Genomic DNA, 16,719 nt, shown 5'->3' with positions numbered 1-16,719 from the left:
TTTTATATCATAAATATAATTATGGATGGATTCCCGTTGCATTGCATCTAGCCCCGACCCCTTGATTCAATAAAGTCAGCGGGGCGTGCGTTAAGAGAACGTGAGCGTGACATACGGAGTCAGATAGAGGGCGAGGTAGAGAGACATAAAAGCAAACGACGGGTGCGCTGTGGAGAGGAGACCTTTGGAAAGGCTAAACAAGTGGGAACCACCTAATCTAGAGCAAAAGAAGGATTCATTTTATTTGTGTTTTCGAGTTCCCACGTGTGTTGGCCGTTGCTACTGCAAAGAAAGACCCCATCCGAGAAACTGAACTTCCTAACAGGGTGTGGATAGTATACGAGGTAGAATTACCGTATGTGCACACACGGGAGTTAAAGGAAAATAAAGCCAATATTATATTTTATTTTCAAGACATCTAATTTGTTTGTATACCTAGCAGAGCACGGAACGGACAATACAGGTAAGAGAACGCCTCGGTGTTGTGTATATTATGGTTTAATTTATGGCTGAAAAGTTTGCTATTGCATCTCTGTTGTAAAAGCTACGAAATCGTAAGAGCGTTGCTGTTGCGTTTCTCACTACGTGCGCCTGTCTGGCAGAGATATGGGGGTTTATAGACACTGACGGAGAAGAATCCTCAAGTCTGATGGGTGAGAGAAAATGTGTTATTGGATTTGGAAACGTAATCAGTCAGACAATATTTCTGAGCTTCATCAATATTTTTTATTTAATCTAAGTCAGTGCCTGAGGTAAATTACGGCCATGTTGTAAATAGCATGCCACGCATTGGTTCTTGCATAATTTATTTAAAAGTTCAGAATTATTTGACACTTTTCTCACAGGATATGCACACTGGTGCTGATATAATCAGCCTTTTCGTTTGAAATGTATATGTGTCATCGTATGAACATGTAAGTCCGCTACTGGTGGCTGCGCACTTACTTAGCTATTCAGTGTGGGGTCAGAAAATTTCTGCATCCTTAATTTTCAGTTGCGTTATGCCGTTATCGTCTTTTGTTGTAATTTGAATTATGAATCTGTTGATACTGCATTGTAATACTGAGAAGAGCGTGCCCAACGGGGAGTATGCGGGAGTATCCGAGTCAATATGCAACAGTTTTCACGAGCAGTCAGTCTTGTTTTCGTAATAAGTTAGACTGCCATTGTGGTATTTCGTTTTGTGTGATACTGTAACGGCATGATGACGTAAGAGTCCGCCGGCCGTTCGTTACTTCAGTAAACGTGATTGTTGTCAATCAAATCGACCTAATACGTGCACAGAAATACCAAGTAGTGTGTCTGATGATCGATTGCTTGGCTAATGCTAATGTCTGAATCGCTTGAACTATCATCTTTGCAGAGCCGTTAAAATAACGGTCATGAGAATCTACAGGTAGGAGAGTGAAGGGGGAGGAGTCGCGCGCAGTGTTGCCAGATTGGACTGACAGTTTTTCCTCCCAATGACGTCTGAAAACCCATCCACTTCAACAACAAAAAAAAAACGCCCAATAAAGATTTAGCTAACAGGAAACCATTTAATCTATGAAGATTGCAAGACAGTTCCAACTTTGTTTTAAATAGAATGTCTTTGAGAATACATGAAATATATTATTATTATTATTATATTGCTTTATTAATAGTAGGCTATGCATTAAAAATCATGCCAATCAGCCAAATGAAAATCACATCACAATCACAGACTGGCACAAATTGCTCAACAGAACCCCACAATTTTTTCCCGGATTTAGCCTAATTAGTCAAACAGAACAGAGTAATTAATAATCAAATCTATTCAGACCAAATTCTCCCCTTCCCCGTCTCAATATGTCACCCACAGTCAATTAAACCAGAAATAATAGGCCTACATGAAAATGGTCTAACCTTAAACACAGAATCCAGCGCTGACTTTTCCTGTGGACTTGTAGGCCTACATATCCAAAACTTTAGAGTCTAGGCAAAACACTGAACTCCAGCTGTGCAACAGAATGGCGTGATAACTATGTACAGTCACTGTGCAAGCCAGAAGAGCTGCTAATACATCGAAAAATCAAAGCTCCCCACCAACTGCCGGGGAGGTTTGAAAGTAGATGTCCATCCATTCCTGTTTAGCCCAGAGCGCACATCCGTGAGACTAGACGAGTGGCAGTCCCATGCGGTTCCTTGTGTCATCCTTCAGCAGTGTCACCTGGGAGAATGCTCTCTCTACATGAGCGTTGGATATCGGCAGAGTCAGAAATCTGATGACACCCAGTGCTAACTGTTCAAAACACTGATTTCCCTCAGCATCTTTGAAGGCTTCAACCTTCAACCAAAATGCGTCGATGGTCTAATCACTTGAGAAGCCTGCTGATGCGACATTTCTCCACTGACACTCTAAGGTGTAGACTGGACATGAGAAAAATTCAATAGACAGCTGTCTAACTCCTGGTCTGTTTATGGTAGACATTACAGACTTTGGGGAAAGCAGCTCTAGTTTTCGCAACATTTCCAGTGATGCAGGTAAGCGCATTTGAAATTGCACCAACAATTCTTTAATAAAGGAGAAACACCACACGGAGATTCTTTCGTTTACTTCAGGCACTAATGCACTTGATTTCAGCTGCTCTTGAAATGTGGTACCCAGTTCTGCGTCTTGGGGTGAGAGGTAGATGCTGGATGCTTTTAAATCAAGTTCTCTGAGACGACTGTCGCTGTTGACTCGCAACACGTTGGGCTTTATGACTCTCCTCAATGTATACACATACAGTCTTTTAAGGTCACGAAACACACCCAGTGAATCCCCTGTCTCTAGCTGGAAGAACTTATTCACTGTTTTGATTTCCATCAAAATGGGCCGAAGAAAGTTCATGTAAAGGATGTGTGATTGGTCGCTATACATTTCATTCAATGGCCTAGCTGAGTAGCAGTGTTCTGCTTTGGATACTAAATTGAAGTGTAGCTTTAGTGCGTCTTGTTGATCTAAAATCCTATCTATGAAGTCGACTATCGCTAACCAACGGGTAAAGCTAGGTGAGATTAATTTCAGCGGACACACTACATCATTTCTCTTATCGTGTACTCTAAGTTGCTAGGGAGAAGCATCATAGCCCTGTTTGCAACTATATCCAGAGAATGACAAACACAGCGAATTAGTTTTAGATTGGGCTGCTTTTGTTTCAATAATATGAAGACGGAATGTTTTTTCCCATATGAAAACATACCTACATGGAAATAATGGTGATTGGTCTATAGACTTGTTGTTTCTTCAACTTTTTTTAAAATTGAATTAATGTCATCCTTGCATTCATAAAGTGGAATGTTAATATTGTGTCAATGTCGGTCGTTATGTAACGTTGATATAAATTCTGCTTTTATATAGCCTTAAGCAACACCTTAACCATTTGGAGATCATTTCAAAGATGAACCATATGTCCATGCATATTAAGCATTTAGGACATTACTTATTATTATTAGGACGACTATTAACATTGATTTAGTGGTGATTTTTTTGAGAAAGAAATTTTTGTTAAAAAATAACTGGAGCAATGAACAGAGCTATACTAAATTGATACAACAAACACATAGAAATGTTTAAAATATTTATTGAAAGTCTACACATCAGATGGGGTGGAGCTGGACTGACACGCATTCCTACACCTTCCTTCCTCCCTGGCCTGGATGGCGCATGCCATTGGTTGAATGTCACGTGATCTACAGCCGACGTTCCCACTGGTTACAGAGGGATGGCAGCAGCTTCATTGTTTGGATATTGCCTCTTGGTTACTTTGTTTTAAATAAACAGAGATTTTAAATGATCCACCACTCTCTAAGAGTTTCTGAAATTTGCAGCCTGTGTTTTTTGTCTTTCATGCACTTTGGTAGAGCTGAGAGGAAGCAGATATATTTCCTTTATTATGCTGGAGAGGAGCGCAGCCATTTGCTGCAAATGTTACGCTGCTTTTCTCCCCACAGAATCTTTTCTTAAAGCACCTTGCAATACCCTTGCTGTTAGCGTATTTTTGCAATTTGCGGTTTGGAATTTTCACGGCAGGCGGTTCTCCCAGTCCATGCTCTCTCATAAACAAAGGATTCACATGTAAAGATACATATGAATCCCTTGTTTATCGCATCACATTCCTTATTCCTCAGATCTCTTGGGAAGACGAGGACAAGGCTATGTAATGGACAGTTTCATACAGCATGTAGGTTAAGGTGAATGCATCGTTGCTCACGGTTACCATTTAGCTCAGGTCAACACGAGCTGGTACCCATGATCTGATTCTTCTTTGCACTTCATGCCTGCTAAGTATATCCTACCTCCCCCAAATCTTCCCTTCCTTCTTATCTGTCCATCTCTCTCTCTCTCTCTCTTTCTCTCTCTCTCTCTCTGTCTCTCCGTCTCTCCCTCTTGTCCTCCTTCCCTATCCCCTTCATCCCACCCCTAGCCAAATTTCCCCCCCAGGCCATTTGGGGGCTTTTAGCGCCTAGTCACGCGACAGAAACAGTTGCTATGGCTACATCTTGGTACTTTGGGAGAAGGTGCCCTTGTATCTCGCATGTTGTCCGCTATGTATTTTGTTGTTATGGTTACTTAACCTTCAGATCATCCTGCACTGGCACCCAGACATTCTGGTATAGAACTGTAAAATGCATGAGCATGGGGGGGAACAACTAAATCAGTCACTGGGGCTTGGGCAGCACAAGGCAGAAACCCTGAACTATCTGAAACTAAGGCACAAGTCTATTTCAAGGACAACTCCTCCAAATCACTCTGAGAACTTGTCCGCTCAGTGCTCTCTGTAAAAAAAAATGGATGTTTTGCGCAAAGCGCCTCAGTCTCCTGTGTGGAGAATCATTGGCATTTGTTTGAAGGTTGACTTTGGTGGTGAGCATCGCTGAAATGTCAAGCTCTGTCTGCTCTCACTGCCCCAGTGTGACAGAATCAAGGACTGATGTGACCTCCCGCAAAGTTGTGAGCAGAAGTTGGGAGCAGGGAAGAGGGGAGTGAGATATCGAGCAGTCACTTCAGCGGCTGTGGTTGGAAGGATGTGGCATGCTTCATAAATTGGAACGGTAACCCATATGTTGTCCTAGTTAAACGTAACGTGTTGTCCGATATAGTTCGTATTTCACTATAATTTACTTTTATAGGAAATGAGGACAAGTGAAGGATCCAGGAAGGGAACTCTTAATCAAGTTAATGCTTTTCACGTGGCCTTTGGGAAATTCACATTTTGTGAAAAAAGAAGTCATTTGTTTTCTTAATGTCTGTAGGTCACACAGTATTTGTTAGCTGAGTGTTATATACTCACGTTTCTTTTTTGTTTGGTTTGTTTTTGGTTATAACTAAATAACTTCTGAAAGAGCTACCCACCATCTGTTAGCCAGTCGGTTATTTTTTTCATTGTGGTGATATAGCTATGGATGTGCATCCATTCACTACACACACATACACACACACACAAGTGCACATGCACACACAGGAACATTCACTTCAGTTGGACACATGTGTATGCGTCTCCTTTCATACACACACAATGTAATTGATTATAGGATTAAACTCAAAATATGCTGTTGTCCAATTACAGCGGACACACTGGATTACTTGCCCTTGTGGGAACCTGTTCACAGTGTTTGTGTTTGACTCTGCTGTGAGCTGATCTAACAGAGAGCGATAACCCCAAAGGGAAGGGGAGAGAGAGATAGAGGGAGAGTGAGTGGAAGGGAGGAGCATAGATGAGAAAGAGAGAGAGGCAGCTGAATGAAAACAACAACTACAGGAAAAAGAGAGAGGAATACAAGGCAAAAACTAATCAGGAACAAGGGAATGAAAGTAGGGGACAAATGTCAAAGTCTTTGTCTCAGTCTGTGACACTCTGTGACCTTCTGGTGTGCCAGCCCGCGTTCAGTAACACCTAATAGCACACGGCTAAATGCATGCCAGCCTCCACCCATGAAGTCCTGTGGGACAACATGAGGCTCTGACGTGCCTGCCTCCAAGCTGCATGTGGAACAGACGCCATCTCTACAGGCATCTTAGTCAGAGATAGCACTGTGACGCACCAGTGGCATACATGTATCGTACACACATACACACACGCATACGTAATGGACATGCATAGACACACACATACGTATATATATATATATATATATATATATATATATATATACACACACACACACAGACACACACACACCCAACCACACACACACACACACACACACACACACACACACAATGTACACAAAAGCACAGTTGCACACACATGCATGCAAACACACACACATACCCCTAAGAGGCCCGGATATCCTATCCAGGGATTACAGGTGGCACCTGCTAGTGAGGGGTGGGATGAATGATGTTGCCAGGTAACAGGTGGAGAGATAGGTATACTTATTGAGGGTGGGGCCATCTGTTGCCAGGCCCCATGCAGGCAGAGGTGAGAGTAATCTTTAGCACATGTAGCAACACAGACTCGTAAAGCTTTTCAGTACCCACCCTCACACACAGTCCATTTGCCCATTTTACTTTATTTTTAAGACTTATCTTTAAGACTCGTAATTATTTGTCATATATTTATTTTCTCAGATACTGATTTATTGATATGTTTGGAAAGATTTGTTTCTTGTCTTGGGACACTTTCAGTAGTTTTCTTGTATGTGCTTACAAGTATGCAGACGATGAATATAACCACCCTTCATTGCTCAGACACACACCTTGGCACCCTGACATGTCCCACAAATGCTGCACTCACCAGCTAAGCATGGGCCTGACTCCACTCCCAGCCTCTACAGTGCTGTAGGGGGGAGGAGCATCAGGGGAAATGTCCATATTGGAACATAACTGGGTGATCGTATGATGTCTGATACTGTTAACTAACATTATTCCCAGGTTAAGGGACAGAAAACAGTGACTGACAGCTGATTTAGATATATGGCTACTTGTGATGGCATGCATGTGCACGGGCACAGAGAGGACATAAACCTCATGCCAAAGTAGCAGCAACCAAATAACCCACATTCAGTCCCCACTCTCTCAACTATCAATATTTATTGAACATCATATTAAAGGGGCATATGCTGTAATGGAGCAAGGGGGGTGGGTGGGTGGGCAGAGGGGCTGCCCTGGGCCCACAGTTCTTCCAGTTACTAAGGGGCCCAATCTGCCTGACTGAACATGCATTTTCGTTGTTTAGTTGGATATTTTGAATAAAGTTTGTTTGTGTGTCTTGATTGCGGCAAAAAAATAAAAATTCAGACTGAGGGGGTAATGGTTTTGACCGACCCCTAGCTAAGTTTTTCACGGCGATATTTATTTTGATTGAGCAGAGACACAATAAATTTACAGAAAACTTTACTCGCTGTCCAGTATCCCTGTGTAAGTGTACAAACTCTGTAAGTTTCCCCTTGGATCTCCATACAGCCTGTAAGAGGCTGTATAAGGGCCCACTACAGGTCCTCGCCCCCTCTGAAATGAGCCATTGGTTCCACCCCTGGGCATATGGAAGGTTTCTGCCATCAGATGCATTTGCTCAACATCAGAGTTGCAGACTGAGAGAGATGGAAGGGTCTGAGAGGTCTGTGACTCTGGCTTCAGTGCATTGAGGACAGTCTGGTGTAGGAGAGAGAATGCAGACAGGAGAGGAAGATGGAGTTCTACATTGGCGTCTCAGGAACCACATTCACACTCGCAAATCTCACACAGAGCAATTCATAAGGACGCAGCAGAAAGGCATAGATATGAAAATTGAGACACTTAGCATGTGGCTATTTCTGGGCTTTTCTGGCTTCTTTTGGGATGGCAGGAACAGGTCGTCTCCTCTGTCTCTAGCTGTCCTCTGGAACGACATGACGGGCCTCGCCAATGATTACTTTCTTTGCTGGCTGCCACAGCGTTTGATTGCTTTCTCAGTGCAGGGATGGTGCGCCAAATAATGTCAAGAATGAACGAAGCCCGAGCCCCAGACTTCAGCACGCACAGATTGAGTTTATGGCTTGTGACACCACAGAGAGATGGGACACTCTGTGCATGTGAACAACTAGGACAGTCCAGTCCTACAGAGCAAAGGAGTATTTACGCTGTTTCACCAAACCTCTCAGGTCATGGTAATTCATATTATAGTATTATGGGATATCAAAGCCCACCTATTAGTGTATAAGTTTTAACCCCCATATAATGGTACCAGTTATGCTGTCTTATATCTTGCCAGTTGACTATTTCATGGAACCGATGTTTATCCCCTGAAGTTGACCTTACAGTATGCAATGGACAATACTGTCTCCTTTGTGTCTCACAGGTGTTTATGTGTGTCTGTGAATTGTGTGTGTGTGTGTGTATACTGTTTTTGTGTGCATGTGTGAACATGTCTTACAGTCCTGGTACTGCATCTGATAGTTGCAGCCTTGACACTTGTTCATTGGTTCACTGTGCTCCTGTCCATGGGGAAGGCCTGATTGGCACAGAAGGGCAGGCTAAGGGAAGGTGGCACAAACCCTTTTCCATCATCGTGGAATTAGGCCCATTATAGTAATGGGACAGGATTGCCCAGGCAGGACCTGATTCCTAGAGCAGCAGTGGCATTTCCCTCTCTCTGTCTCTGCACGTAGCCACAGAGAAAATGATACACCGTTAAGAGTGACAGAAAGGGAGATGGATGTGGAAATTAAATTCCAGGAAGTGCTGGCCGGAATTTGTGTGGGTGGGGGATGGGTATCAAAAATTAGACCTAACTCAATGTTGCATTCTGTCCCACATTGGATGTTGCATTCATTTTTCTCTCAAGTCACTAACAGATTACCTCTTATAAGTTAGATTTATTCCTTGCTGGCCTGAAATTAACTCCTATATTTTCCTAATAAGGTCCGTAGAGACACTTTAATGGTAGATCCAGGGAAAAAAACAGGTCTTGATTAATGTTGAAAGATTACAAACTATGTTGTGATACCTGCGCTATCCTTATGGGGGTGTTATACCCCCAAAGTTTTGACTTGCCAAATCATAACAATCTGACACTGCTACTCAGGAAGGCTGTGCACCAGCCTTCTGTTTTCAATCAAAATTAATATGGGGATTTTTTGAAAGAAAACAGGGACTAACAGAGTACGTGCATATGGACTTTTTTGTTTTGCACTTCTTGTAATAGTCTGCTCAGACATTTCTACAGGGATATTGTTTATGTGCTAAAAATATCAGCTTCCTGATCATTCCTGCTGGTACTTCTGTGACCTTGATGTGGCTAGATGGAGGGAAAGAACCAAGGTTGTCTTAATTCTGTTGGGAATGTTTCAATGTGAAGTTTTCAAAAGGACACCAGACATAGCCTGTCTGCTCTCAGCTAACACAGAGTGTTCCCTTAATATTGCTTTATCAAACAATATAGGACCCGTTCGAAACTGCACAGCAGCAGTCAGAATTAGTAATGGGTGAATGAGGCTTCATGAGACCTGAAATGGGTGGAGCCATCATGTGTCATCAGTGTCTTGCTGATTTGAACCAATCACACGGCTATTCTGTGGAACCAAAATCAAAATTCCCTTTGTCCAAATAAGTCAGTGATTGACAGCACTTGGCACAGTATCATGGGGTTTGTGAAGCTTTGCCCTCCCACAACTAGTCACAAATTGTGTACTGTGTAGTAATTATGTGTATAGTAGGGCTGCAAAAGGGCCACCACAGGGACAGTGGTGTGTTTTATTTTTAGTCAAGTTTTTCTATGCTGGGTTTGGTTCCCTCAGTCTACACGAGAGAGACCTGCTGGAGCTTTCCGTGTTGTGGGGGAAAGGAGGGACTGGGAAGGTCAAGAAGAGGACAATCAAGTCCACTGACAAGCGTTTGTTGGGTTGATCACAAAAGGCAGGGAAATGCAGACCCATGTGCCTTCATGTCACCTTGCTTTAGCTGAAGCTCTGCTCCTTCACTTCTCCTGCCTTTAGAGTCACGCGACTGAGCCTTCACGCACTTGCACACCCAGGTGTAATCAAACACCCCTTTGTGGATGCATGGGCTATTGATCTGAGATTTAAAGGACAGCTGATGAGCATCAATGTCAGATGGAGAATGAGAACAAGGTGAAATGATGCCTTGGAAATCCAAGGACGAAGCGCAGGTGACAGCGTTTATTGTTGGGGTGAAAATACATTGTCTGGGGGTTAACCACCTGTCTGTCATGGTTACGCCTCCTGTGTTTGCGTTGGTCAATCTGACTGGGGCTATCACACCATGAATGACAGTGATAGTCCTTGAGGAAGGACATATCTGGCATGAAGCTGATGTCTTGAAATATGAAAGGTTTTATCTGTGACTAATCACAGTCTGTGGAGGATGTGCATTACCATGTTTTTGGGGGTTCAGTGGGTCAGAAATGATCTTGAAATTAATGAAATTATCTTGATATAAATGAAAAGTGAACTGATTGTTGTGTGTTTTTTGTGACACAAAATAGGGATAACCCAATCATTTTCCTCCTTTTCAAACAGGAGTTGCCCACTTAAATTTTGTGTATAAAATAGGTTACAAATTTACCCGCAGGAGTTTGAAACAAACTTTAGGGATCTTTACTATGAAGCAACAGCCCGTATTGAAATCAATACAGTATATATGGGTATGCTAAAAATGAAATTCAAAATAAAATGCATTTTACAGCATATATAATTTCACAACACAGTGGACAATACACTACCAAGTGAAATTTCTAAAATATGCAGTATATGGGAGAATCGTATTCCTTACACAATTTTCATATTTTAACATATTACCTTTTTGTGGGATGGTTTTGTAAAAAGAATGCATCTCTTCATCTCTCCATCTTCTGTTTATGTAACCTAGTTCATGATTATGACCCTACAGTATGTGCATGTCTGTGTGTATGTTTATGTGTGTGTGCATGTGTGTCAGTGTGTGCTTGGTAAGTTCCTAGGCCACCAAAATGAATCTCTCATTCTCTCTCTCTGTCTCTCTCCCTCTCTCGCTCTGCAGTTGCCATGGAAACCATTCTGCTCTTCTTCTCTACATTCTTAGTTTACGTAGCTGGTAAGTACCGGGTATCCCCTGCCCCCTGCCCCCCCAAACACTAGCTGAGAGAGTAGGTAGAGTTGTTAGGGGGGATGTGTTACACCCCATGGGTGGGTATTTGAATGAATGTAATTGACGTTTTTGTTGCCATGGGATCCACATAATCCCCTGCAGAGTGAGGAAAGAAAACAGAATTTCCTAAATAATGTCAGCACTTTCATATGCGCATAATGCTGTATGCCTGATAGTGTTACCAGTGCTGACTGAGAGCTCATTTTATGGAACTGGGCTGTTTAGTCCACTGTGCCATGTGATGTGTAAACTTTTCTTGTTTCATCATCTTTTCTTGTCTCCCTTTTTTTCCTTTCCCTCGTGTCATGTGGCCCCTCTTAGTCGATACAACCCATAATGGGGGTGTCTCCTTGAAGGTGCTGTATAGCTATGCCATGTGCCCTGCTGACCTGTAACTTGGCTGATGGCATTGGAGCCCTTTGCAGTGATAAGTGTTTTCTTCAGCAGCGTCACTGACTCTGTCCCATTATTTCTCCCTCTCTTTCTATTTCTGTTTCAGCAGTGGCTGAATCCAGCGATGAAGGTGAGAAAAATTATAATGACCATAAAATAAATATATATTATAAATATAAAATGAAATTAAGAGTTTTAAGAAACATTAAGAGTTTTTCTATGTACCAAATATAATGTATTTGTTTCAAAGTGTATCAATCACCAACATTTTCATTTATGCAATTTTAAGTGTACATTATTAAATATTTTCTACTATATATAATTTTATAACGGATTCTACAATACATGCATAGATAAAGAAGAATACAACAGGTAGTGTCTATATTTAGTGCTGTTTACTTTTACAGTATTGGCCTGTAGTACATCAAATGTCAAATTTTGGATAGGAGCCATTTTAAAATAAAACACTATAAAATAACATCAAAATACAGTAAGAGTAGGTGAAGAAAGAAAAGGAAGGATTCTACCAGAAGAGAAAAGGTGAGGAGGACATGTAAATGACGTGTTAAACGGAATAACTCCTATAGCATATGCACACACGGGGAGAACTCACACTGTTGACGTGGTTACTGTGGTCATGGTTACGGTGGACTCTCATGCTGTCTCCCTCCCCTGTGTAGATGGCAAGGCGAAGGAGGTGGACCCATTTCACTATGGTAAGAGGCCCAGCTCCACACGGCTGGCATTCTTGGTGATGTGATCATATGCGTTTCAGGATCTTGCGCGTATTTTGGGAGGTGACCATGGTAAGGGGGGAGGAAGGGTAAATGTTTTTCTGTCTGTCTGCCCAGACTATCAGACCCTGCGGATCGGGGGACTGGTTTTCGCCGTGGTGCTCTTCTTGCTGGGGGTCCTCCTCATACTCAGTGAGTCCTGGGAATGTTTGCACCCTCATACTGTTGAACGTGCAAAACCTCATGCCACAGAATACACCAAAACCCTTCATTTACCTTACAGTACACCATCCATGAAACTGGAAAAGGTAGCCTCAAAAATAAATAAATCCGCAGTTTAGGTACCATTTCCAAATTTAAGGTGTCAGATATAAATGTGTTGATACAGAACACTGAGTTTTCAGGATACCTGATAATTTCACCTTTCACCAGGGCACTACACTCTAAACTACACTATACCACACTCAAATTTTGAGTTTTCAGGGTTATATTCTGTGAGTGAATGAGGAGGCCATGCTTAAGTACTGTTTCTACCATCTACAATAGGACTAGTAACTGCAGTCATAAACTGCAGACCTTTTTTCTTTTGATTCAGCCTTGACCTGTAGTGGTAACATGTCATTACTGCACCACACCGATGCAGACAGACTGACAGACAGACAGATCTACAGATAAATAAATACAAATGCAAAGCACTTCTGCTAAACAATACACCTACACAGACATACACACACAACACACAGCTACAGGTACACTTATATGTACAGTTAAGGGAATATACGATTTGTGTGTATCTGATGTTTACGCATGTCCATCTGTGTGTCATTTTCAGGCCGAAACTGTCGCTGCAGTTTCAACCAGAAGCCAAGGTAACTGATGTCTCTGCTTTTTTGTGAGTGTGGGTGTTTGTGTGTGTGTGAGAGAGAGGCAGAGAGAGAGAGAGGGAGAGAAGTAGTGACATATGTGTTTGTGTGAGAGAATGTGATATATAAATATTAATGCAGGTAATTATCTTTAACCCTTTCGTGCGTACAGTCACGCTGGTGTGATTAGCCCTTTTGTGCATACGGTTAAACCGGTATGATTAGAACACTAGATTGGAAAAATTCTAGCTAATGTTAGCTTCGAGGAAACAGTGATTTAATGTTACAAAGTATAGCAAATGTGGCAGTGAAAACTGTGAGAAGCTTAATAACGCTAATGAAAGCATAACAAACCATGTAACGTAACATGCGCACTAAATAGCATAAAATAAGTCACGTACGAAAGGGTTAAGACCAAAACCGTGACACAGTTCACCTTACATAACCCCCCCCCCCCCCCCAACTCTCCACCAGTGCTCCTGGGGATGAGGAGGCTCAAGCCGAGAACCTGATTGTTTCCAAGGGTAAGAGCGCTTTGCATTGCGTCTTACATGCCAGCCACCATCCCATCCCCCCTCCCCTCTTCTGCTGCGCTTGGACCACAGGCAGTTCATTTTCCATTTGGATTTTCTCTGGGCAAGTCCACTTTGAATCCCAGCTCTTGGGTTGCTGTGTGCACTTGTATTTAAAGAATGAGTCTTTCTTGTCTTGCCTTGGAGTGTAGAATGACAGCAGTACATTTGCATGTCTAAAAAAACCTGCAGAAGCTAACCACATCCAATTACCCACCGCTGCCTACGGCTTGGCTAAACCCTTCTGAAATTGTCCAGCTCCCAATTGTAGAAGAAAACAAATGTTCTCATTCTCTGTGTTGCTCTTTCTCTTCCTACTTCCTATTTCTCTCGCCTCTCAGTGAAGGAAGAACCCAAAGCTGAGAACTGAAGCACCTGTCCCAGGTGAGAGCATCACAGTCTGTTTCCTTCAAAACTCATTTGTTTAACAAGTGGCCTTGAATTATTAAAATGGTACATGTGTGCATTTTGTGACTGAGTATACCAATATTTACAGGATCAATCAAGGTACCTACGGTAACCTTGTGATGAATTTATCTGGTGACTCTATCCTTCTTAATATTACATTTACTAATATTTATTAAACATCAACATTTCTTAAAATGTATTATGAAGCTGTTAATGATTTCAGTGTTACCCAAAAGGGTGTGAATTTTCTGCAGATAAAGGAGGAATGATTTGTATATCCCTTCAGTCTCTCTCATTTTCCCAGTTTCTTTTCATACCTTTAGGTTAGAGAAAGAGAGCCCTAATAGAATGATTTACTGTGCTTTGCTTGTTCACTGTTTTCTGTCCAAAGGGGGAATTTGAATTCAAGTACAAAGTAATATAGCATGATAATAAATTAAGAAAATATTTATAGAGCAGACTCAAAAGCCAAAAAATGGATCATGATTTAAGAAGAGAAGATAAAGCCGTGGCACTTCAGCCTTTTGCAATGACATAAACTCAGTGACAAAGGCGTTGTGGTGATACAAACATCTGGTGATATGAACCTTGTGTCTGTAAATGGTACATGATGGTAAATGGTAAACTTGGTAGTTTAAAGCTGTGATAGCTTTTTCTCCCCTTGTGGCATTGTTTCCCACAATGGCTGTACATTTAGAGGATGGTAAAGATTCAGTATCCTTGCAGCAAATTCCCTAATGCTGTTGAATGCATTTATTATGTAGGTGTGTAGGTCAGATTAATAAATAAATAATAAATACTTAAGCAAATTTTCTCTTTCTCTCCATCCTATTCTATGTTCATCTCTTCAATCCCAGAATGAATACACCGGATTGCTGCTGTTCACCACCACTGAAGAAGAGGACAGTCCATGGCTAGTGTGGATTGGGGGTGGGGGTCGCGAATCTTGGTGTGTGTGTGTGGGTGCATTGCACAGAGGGTTTGCCAGATCGGGGGATAGTGTCCTGTAAATACAAATAGTACAAACCCCTAGTTCTACTGTCCTATAACCAGTGGATTGTCTGACTGTCTGTCTGTTGTCAGTGTGTCTATTTGTCAGTTTGCAGTTAGCCATGTTAACCAGTGATAACTTAACAGTTCATCTTACTTATTGGAGTCCCTCCTTAATGATTTGCTGTTGTTATGATAATGTTGTAAATCACTGTTGTTGTTATTCTTGTTCTCACGGTTTTACTATTTTTAAAAGTAGGCGATACACATATGTATCATACACATGTGTAGCAACGTATATGCACACATGATATATAGTTACATGTACATGTGTTCATTTGCAGTGTGTGTTCGGTGTGTTTTACACAGTTGTCTGTTAAACACATAGCAGAACTACCACAGTTACAGGACCAAGCACAATATGGAGCTATATATGCACATACAAGTTACTTTGTGGCTTCTAAAATCATAACTTGTGTGTGTGCATGTGTGTGTGTGTGTGTGTGTGTGTGTGTCTGGGAAAGAATAGTGACTTCCAGTTAAATTAGCCTCTCATGGACCTCGGCCAAGTAGTAACATGAGGAAACATGCAAAGTGGATTCTTTCACACACACTAAATGGGGTATAGAGGGCATTCATTGCCTGCTTAGAGCAAGTAGCAAAGTCTTTTTAATAGACTTTGCGTTATTTCTCCCCTTCCAGGGCTAATTTATGCTTCTTGTGGTCTGTGCGACTGTAACTGTTGCCCGTACGAAATGATGTAATTGCACCCATAACGGCCTTTTGCATAGAGGGTCACACATATTGTCACAGCTTGAATGCAGATTAACCAATAGAAACCATGTGTTGGAACTAACTGTTTTGGTGGTTGGTGTTGTGTGAAAAGGCGCTGCTATGTCCACCTACGCATTTCCATTCACATGAAAATTTGAAGCATAAATCAGCCTTGAGCATGTGTGTTGACGCTGCTGAGGAGACCACAGATATTATATATTATGACCAGCTTCAGGTCCTGCTTTCCTACTGTCAGTCTTGGAGGTTCCGGTTGATAACAGGAAGTACTGGTGCCGTGTGCCTTCCTGTGCTAGTTATGGATGTTAAATTGTCGGCCGCACAAGAATTGCTCTGTTGCAACAATGGCAGAGACACAACTTTCAGCGTGGATCACAGGCAGCTGAATATCTGGTCCATATATACAATGACTGTAGTTTTGAAGGTCTCTGCAGAAATATCATCAAAGTATCGAGCAGTGATGACAGGAAGCTGCAGTGTCTACACTGGTACGGCCACATTGATTATAGCAGAGCTTGGCTTCCTCACTGTAAGCACTGAGTTAGAAATGGCTGAGTTAGATGGCTGCAAACACAGCCAGCACGTATTGTTTATGTTGACATTAGCCAGTCTCACCACTACAGTTAGGCTTATTGAGATCTCAGGAGTTATTGCAAGTTGATGGTTTTAGTGGAGCAAGTCCAATTTTTATTTTTGACAAGGGGAGTGTCTTGGAGTCACAAATAAAATGTGTGGGGGTACGCACACAACAGTTAGAATATTCGGCAGTTGAAGTGTAGTCAAGTGTATGTGAAGGTAGCCTTGGGTTTTCAGCAACATTGAAGTTTCTTGATTTGAACATGTGTGCTGCACACTCCTAGCGTGTGCGTGTGTGTCTCTGTGTCTTTGCGTGTGGGTAA

The 16,719-nt window shown here is 42.0% G+C and overlaps 1 protein-coding gene across 4 annotated transcripts; it reads left to right on the top strand.

Moving 5' to 3' along the window:
- Positions 1-98: 98 nt before the first annotated feature.
- Positions 99-15,524, top strand: LOC118775118 (FXYD domain-containing ion transport regulator 6-like). Of its 4 annotated transcripts, XM_036524851.1 has the most exons (9): positions 99-463; positions 10,961-11,014; positions 11,568-11,591; positions 12,142-12,177; positions 12,313-12,387; positions 13,028-13,064; positions 13,533-13,582; positions 13,972-14,014; positions 14,896-15,524. In XM_036524851.1, exons 2-8 carry the CDS (start codon positions 10,966-10,968, stop codon positions 13,998-14,000), a joined length of 300 nt encoding a protein of 99 aa, XP_036380744.1. In that variant the 5' UTR covers positions 99-463; positions 10,961-10,965; the 3' UTR covers positions 14,001-14,014; positions 14,896-15,524. The 4 variants fall into 4 exon arrangements, with proteins under 4 accessions (XP_036380744.1, XP_036380745.1, XP_036380743.1 ...); XM_036524852.1 differs by lacking the exon at positions 13,533-13,582; XM_036524850.1 differs by lacking the exons at positions 13,972-14,014; positions 14,896-15,524 and having other exon boundaries at positions 11,571-11,591; positions 13,533-13,957.
- The last annotated feature ends 1,195 nt before the right edge of the window (positions 15,525-16,719 follow it).

The sequence above is a fragment of the Megalops cyprinoides genome, chromosome 3 (assembly GCF_013368585.1).
Source record: "Megalops cyprinoides isolate fMegCyp1 chromosome 3, fMegCyp1.pri, whole genome shotgun sequence".
In the NCBI taxonomy this organism is placed as follows: domain Eukaryota; kingdom Metazoa; phylum Chordata; class Actinopteri; order Elopiformes; family Megalopidae; genus Megalops; species Megalops cyprinoides.
Note: the sequence above shows the minus strand (reverse complement) of the source record. Positions and strands in the feature narration are given on the sequence as shown.

What these genes read in the sequence shown, in the direction of transcription:
- LOC118775118 (XM_036524849.1), top strand. Translation starts at nt 10,966, where the DNA reads ATGGAAACCATTCTGCTCTTCTTCTCTACATTCTTAGTTTACGTAGCT. An exon ending in GGGGGTCCTCCTCATACTCA is followed by an intron (nt 12,388 to 13,027) that starts GTGAGTCCTGGG and finishes TGTCATTTTCAG; the next exon opens with GCCGAAACTGTCGCTGCAGT. An exon ending in AGTTTCAACCAGAAGCCAAG is followed by an intron (nt 13,065 to 13,532) that starts GTAACTGATGTC and finishes ACTCTCCACCAG; the next exon opens with TGCTCCTGGGGATGAGGAGG.